This window comes from Haliotis rubra, unplaced genomic scaffold, assembly GCF_003918875.1.
Source record: "Haliotis rubra isolate DU_JTF1 unplaced genomic scaffold, ASM391887v1 Scf1095, whole genome shotgun sequence".
Taxonomy (NCBI): domain Eukaryota; kingdom Metazoa; phylum Mollusca; class Gastropoda; order Lepetellida; family Haliotidae; genus Haliotis; species Haliotis rubra.
The window spans coordinates 40,183-46,326 of NW_025764998.1; the positions used below are offsets into that span (position 1 = coordinate 40,183).

Consider the following 6,144-nt stretch of genomic DNA (forward strand, 5'->3'; position numbering starts at 1 on the left):
TAACTGTTTTCCAAGGGTCATCATCTGTGAGATATCGCGCACATTCTTGAACAACACCAAGTACCACGTGTTCAGGGCTATAGTTCGTGCTGACTTGCCTTGACCATACAAGTTCTGAGTAATAAATATAACACTAAGGCATCTATGATGACAACCTTGTGTAAATAACAGTTCCATGTCTTTAGAACTTAACACTTGATGTAAAAGATCGTCCAGGATAATGAGTCCATGTTGACCATCAGAGGAAAACTGTTCAATGTCTGAGTCTGTGGGTAATCCCTGTTGAAACACGAGGTTTGGCACTGTTCTTTCCATGTCGTCAAACAGGGATTGGTAGACACCATAACAGTACAAGATTTTCTTGGGTGGGTCCTTCACATACATACCCTTGATGTTCTTTACAAATTTATACACCCAATGAGTCTTTCCTGCCCCTGTTGGTCCAGATACGCAAATACTGGAGCAGGGTTCGAAGGGTGTTAAACTTTGTGTTTCCCACCAAGGTTTAGTCGGATCAACCACACTTTCTGGACTCCATGTAATAGCTGACTTGGGTGTAGTGGTTTGAACTTCAGTCATGTGCTCTTTCTTCTTCTTTAGCCAGTGCCTCTTCCCTGGGGTATCTAATTTGTGAACTTTGGATAGATGTAAGGGAAGTCTTAGTAAATGTCGAGCAGAACAACCAGGTACGGGACAGTCTTTCCTTAACCTACCCATCTTACTGAATGCATTCCATGTATGAAACTAATCCTATTTATAGTATGGCTCCCTATGGCTCCCTATGGCTGCCTGTGGATGCCTATGTGGCTGCCTGTGGCTCCCTACGTGGCTGCCTATGTGGCTGCCTGTGGCTCCCTATGGCTCCCAAATGGCTGCCTGTGGCTGCCAAATGGCTCCCTATGGCTGCCAAGTGGCTGCCTATGGCTCCCTATGTGGCTGCCTGTGGCTGCCAAATGGCTCCCTATGGCTCCCAAGTGGCTGCCTATGGCTCCCTATGTGGCTGCCAAGTGGCTCCCTACGTGGCTGCCTGTGGCTCCCAAATGGCTGCCTGTGGCTGCCAAATGGCTCCCTATGGCTGCCTGTGGCTCCCTATGTGGCTGCCTGTGGCTGCCTATGTGGCTGCCTGTGGGTCTCTATGTGGCTCCCTGTGTGACTAGATATACATGGCCTTTATGCGGCCATGACTAAACAGGAATGAGCTACTCAGCTGATCTCAAAACCCATAAGGTACAGTATCTAAATTAGGCTGAATGACCCGTTTTGTGTATACCATTCTATACGTTTTGGTTTCTTTTCTGTTGTATATCTTTGCCGAATATTTGTCTCTGGTAATTTTCGAAGAGTTGGTAATGTCCACAGATTGATTTCTGTTGTGAGAAAGCACCATGGCTTTGACAGAATCAAAGTTGATTAATTGTGAGTTGGTATAATTGAGTGTAAACCCTCTGACTTTGCAACATTCTTTGCCAGATTGTGTTTTGTAGGCATAATTTTTGGGTCCCCCTGAACAAAACATCACAATGGGGTCTCCTTCCAATTCATCGGTGAGTTTCCCAAATAATCCCCAAGGGTGGATTGACATCACCAGGCCTAGAGACAAAGAGGACAGAGTCAGTGTCATAATACAAGACACGTTCTTGTAGCATGTCCAACACACTGTACAGTTTTAGTCTTGCATAACAGGTGGTAAAAGTGGCAATGAAGATGTTAGTAGTCTCACTCTGAGGGATAAATTCAGTGTCATGGGTCCACTGAAATTGGGCTACATTGTCATTGAGAATATGAAAATCGTGTAGGGTCTTTTTGGGATCTGTCAAAATTGATAAAATTCCTCCAGTTTAGATGCAAATACAAATTTTGTCTGTCTCATATTGGGTCTTTGAGCATATTTACCCCAGAATGAATTCAACATTAGTTTTGACAAGGCTCTCAAACCAGGATTTTTCTCAATGTTGTCATAGTCTAACTGAATGCCTTCATTCTCCAAATATTTGTGAATGTATTGTTGTTTATCTGCTTCTGACTGACACCATGCAGGCCAACCTGAAGATTCTTGCTTGATTTTCAGGAAGGTGTTGATGTAACTGGCAAACAAACCACCCGATTGGGTCGTTTTGTCATACTGGGTGGTTTCTGCCCAGTGATAAACTTCATACACCTTTTGAAGTTCATAGCCTTTCTCCAGAGCTTTGATTAACTCTGGAATGCACCATGTTCCAATGAAACCACGTTCTACATCCGTGTGCTGACATGGTGTTTGTTGCTCTGAATTAGCACAAGTTTGACACAATGCAAATTTGAGTTTCCCATTCGATCTAAAGGGCAAGACGGGATGATACAGTCCACGTGGGGGTAAGATCTTGACTTTGGCAATGCCAAAGTACTGCTCTAGAGATTTGAAATCTCTGGTAATGATTTGAGGGTGCCCAACGGGATACTGACCATACTTGTTGACCCATGGGTACAAGGATGTAAAATCCATGTACAAAATGTCTTCCTTCTCTTCAGTTTCATAAAACAACTTGGAAGCATTAGTCCGACCACCGAAAAATGAATCTCTGGGATCTAATCGTTCCTGGAGATCTATGGTGGCCACATAGGTTTTCAATTCAGGTTTGGTTTTCAGTTGTTGCCTGAACTCATGTTCCCAGAGGGTCACTAACTCGTAACCCTTCTGCCTGATGGTTGCATTTCTCTTCATGGTCAAAGCATACAACTCACTGACAGACTGCTTGGTGTGAGGCAGTACTGTTTTGTCCCGGTCATGAGGATAGCATGTAGGACAACCATGATAGAGACACCCGTCAAACTGGTAGATAATGTTGCTGTCACGACAGTACCCATCCACCTTATACTTGGTCCCTGGGATCTGATATTCACCTTCATTCAACGCATGTTGAATGTGTTTGTGTTGGGAGTGAATCAGCCATTCCAGCCATTGTATGGAGATCAGACTGTATTGATCTTTGGTGTATCCATCTCCAGGGACCTTTGCAATGGGACTGGGAAGGGTCTCTTTTTCATGAACCACACCCCCTGCTTCTTGTACTGCTTGAAGGGTTAGCCAGGACCCGGGTTTGACTTCCACCCAGTGTTGATTTTTATGCTCTTTGATGGGAAGCCATGGAGTGACTGTCCCTTGCCAAAGAAGTTTGACATGAGTGTATGCTGTCAAGAACTTGTGCTTGAACACCCCATGACACACACTGGCAATGGTAATGTAATCTGTCGGATCGATGCCAGGTTCTTTCTTTTGAGCGATTTGCAGTGTTTTAGGGTCCTTGACAAGATATGTCTTTGTTGTAACAGACAATAATAATTGTCGGAAAGTCATGAGAGCTTCCCTCAAGATTTGAACGTCTGACCGACAATACTCCTCCATTTCTTGAGCAAAGTCAAAGATGTTGTCCTTTTGTTTGGCATACCAAGTTAGGAAGTGACTTCTGTCTTGTGTAGACATGTTGTTGATCCCATAGAATGAAGCATCAGGATAAGGCCCAACATACTGTTGGTTGACAGAGGTGTTGAAGTAATGGGGGAAATAGCCTTTCTTCAACTCTTCCAGATGAAACATCTTGGGAAGATTGGCCAGTTTAGTGTTGAAGAAAGACAAACTGTCCAACAGTCGAATGTTCAAACCCCGGGGAATATGCATATACATGAGTTTAGACCCATTGTACACCATGTTGTCAGGGAGGATACTATTCCCTATCAGATAATCCAACAGGAAATAGCCATCATAACCCTTGAAATTGTGGGCAAACACCGAAAAGCTTTTGTGAGCTTTTGTGAAAAGCCATTTACAGAATAATGTAGCTGTGTTCTTGCCTTTGAACTTGACCTCTCGATGACCACAAGTGTCTGGACATGGAGGCATCTTGAAACAATTGAATTTCTTATGCCATTTGTTGCATACATCGCAACGATCACCACAAGAAAAACATGTGGCTTTAGGTGAGAATGGGTGATGTCTACAAATGTCACAGACAGACTGAGCTATGACAAAGTTAGGTTTATGTTCCTGACGCCCACACCAAGATTGGTGACAGTTGTCACACATGGTATGATGCGTACAATCCTCTTCTTCAGGTCCACACTTGGAACAAGGGGAAGGTAGATAACCTTCTGCACAAGTAGACACTTCATCTTGGGAACATTCAAAGTCAAACATGATGAATTTCTTGACTTGGGGTTTGTCATCTACAGGTAATGGCTCGTGATAACAATTATGATCCATGGGCACCCTCTTACCACAAGGCTGGCACATGTAAGTGTCACAATCATGTTGACCATCTTTGTTTTGCCAAATATTCAGCACTTTATAACACTGAGGGCAACGCCAGTAGGTCTGACACTCTGAGGGGAGGTCCCCTTTCTTGGACTTTTTAGGCTCCTTATGAGCGATAAAACACGCTTCCGATCGGCACTGCATGTGACAATCAGGACAGATTCTTGCAGTGTCCTTGGTGTGACACGATTTCCTCTTACAGACCCTACAGTAATTGTCACATGTATGTTCATGTTTGTTTTGGAAGGGAGTGAGACAATGGTGACAAAAATAACTTTGGCTGAAAAAGCCAGAAATGTTGGGGATGGCATGAAAATGGTTATCCACTAAATACAGAAACAACTGCTTTCTGTCATCTTTCATCCCTTTGGTGATGAATTTATTTCCCAGTGATGCATTGATCACTAATATTTGACAACCCAAGACAGCTTCCAATTTGGGAATATCTGTCACACCCGCCATTCTATCCTTGGACACACCTGCTTTGTCACAGAGAAGATTGGCAAAGAGGGTCTGATGGTTGTTATGCTTTCGAAGATTGTCATACAGAGAGGGTGGACATTTCTTATGTTCTAAAGCGAGATGTGTCATATGAGTATTCTTTGACTGGGGAGATGTTAACAGAAACCGGCACTCACACTGATCTAAAGGATGAGAATTGATGAGATCCTGCCATTCAGCCTTAGATACTTGATGAGCTTTAGCAAAACACACAGAGAGAGCTCTTGCCATACATAGGTGATCTGCATTGTTGATTTGTACAATACTATGTTTGAGTTTAACACTTTCTTGAACATTTGTGATTTTATGAGATTTCATTCCTCCTTTAGGCATATCAATCATACCTATATCGATATCAAAGGAATCATCCAAAGCCAAATGATGGTGACTTTTTAATACATTTTCCACATGTCTCAGAATGACATCTGCATTCAAATTTTCCAATGGTCTCAGTGGGACCACAATTGGATTTTCTAACTTATCATGGTGTAATACAACACGTCCTAAATCAGAATCTTGTAACTGCCCCCTAGCTTGACTTAGCACATCATCAAACATGTTATGCAGCCGACCGTGAAGGTCAGCTAAATTTTGACCTCTCCATTCATCGTTAAATCTCACTTTATACACTTTTTCAACTGCTGCATGTTTAGCAAATGTACGCTGTTTCCTTAGACTAAACTCATAGGGACGACTCTCAGCTTCACCTAGTTCGACTTGATTAAACATGGTATCATCAAAGTCAAAATCTAAATAGTCCTCATAATTGATGTGTAAATCCTCTGTGAAAAGACTGTCCAGTCGAGGTTGTTTACTAGAAGGGCCAGGAAGGGGGGAATTTGAACGTTTTCTACTAGGGGAGTGAGTCTCTATATCTGTGACATCTGTATCAGGCATACTGGGACAATCCGCTTCCAAATTTAAATTTTGACACAATTCTTCAAATTGCAAAGTGAACAAACGCTGTTGAACGATGGGTAGGTGTTTTACATTATAGTAATTTGCAAACTGGAGCAACTCATCTACAGTTTTGATATGGGGGAGGCACTGGTTTAAGATTTCTTGTTCCATTCTGTGAAAAAAAAAAAAACACTTGATAATACAGTATGAAAAGTCTCACAAAAGAGACGGTGGTGGCCATGAGACATTTACATCGTTCTCAGTTGCAACCAAACAAACTGTTATAAAACATATTCTAACGTCATTATTACCAGCATCTGACTGTAGACGCCTAAACACTTATCAAGCGCACGTACAAATCCCATGACGAGAACGCACGTTTCAAAGCTGACATGCCCTAGCTACTGTTGATTCTAACGAGCATATAACGTTTTGTTTGTATGTTTTAAAATACA

At 42.5% G+C, this 6,144-nt stretch overlaps 1 protein-coding gene across 1 annotated transcript; it reads right to left on the reverse strand.

Annotated features, from left to right (window-relative positions):
* Positions 1-1,813: 1,813 nt before the first annotated feature.
* LOC124283739 lies at positions 1,814-3,877 on the reverse strand. The gene has a single exon (XM_046719766.1). The coding sequence runs from the start codon at positions 3,875-3,877 to the stop codon at positions 1,814-1,816; it is 2,064 nt and encodes a 687-aa protein (XP_046575722.1).
* Positions 3,878-6,144: the final 2,267 nt, after the last annotated feature.

Coding starts and splice junctions, on each gene's coding strand:
- LOC124283739 (XM_046719766.1), bottom strand. CDS start 3,877: ATGCCTCCATGTCCAGACACTTGTGGTCATCGAGAGGTCAAGTTCAAA.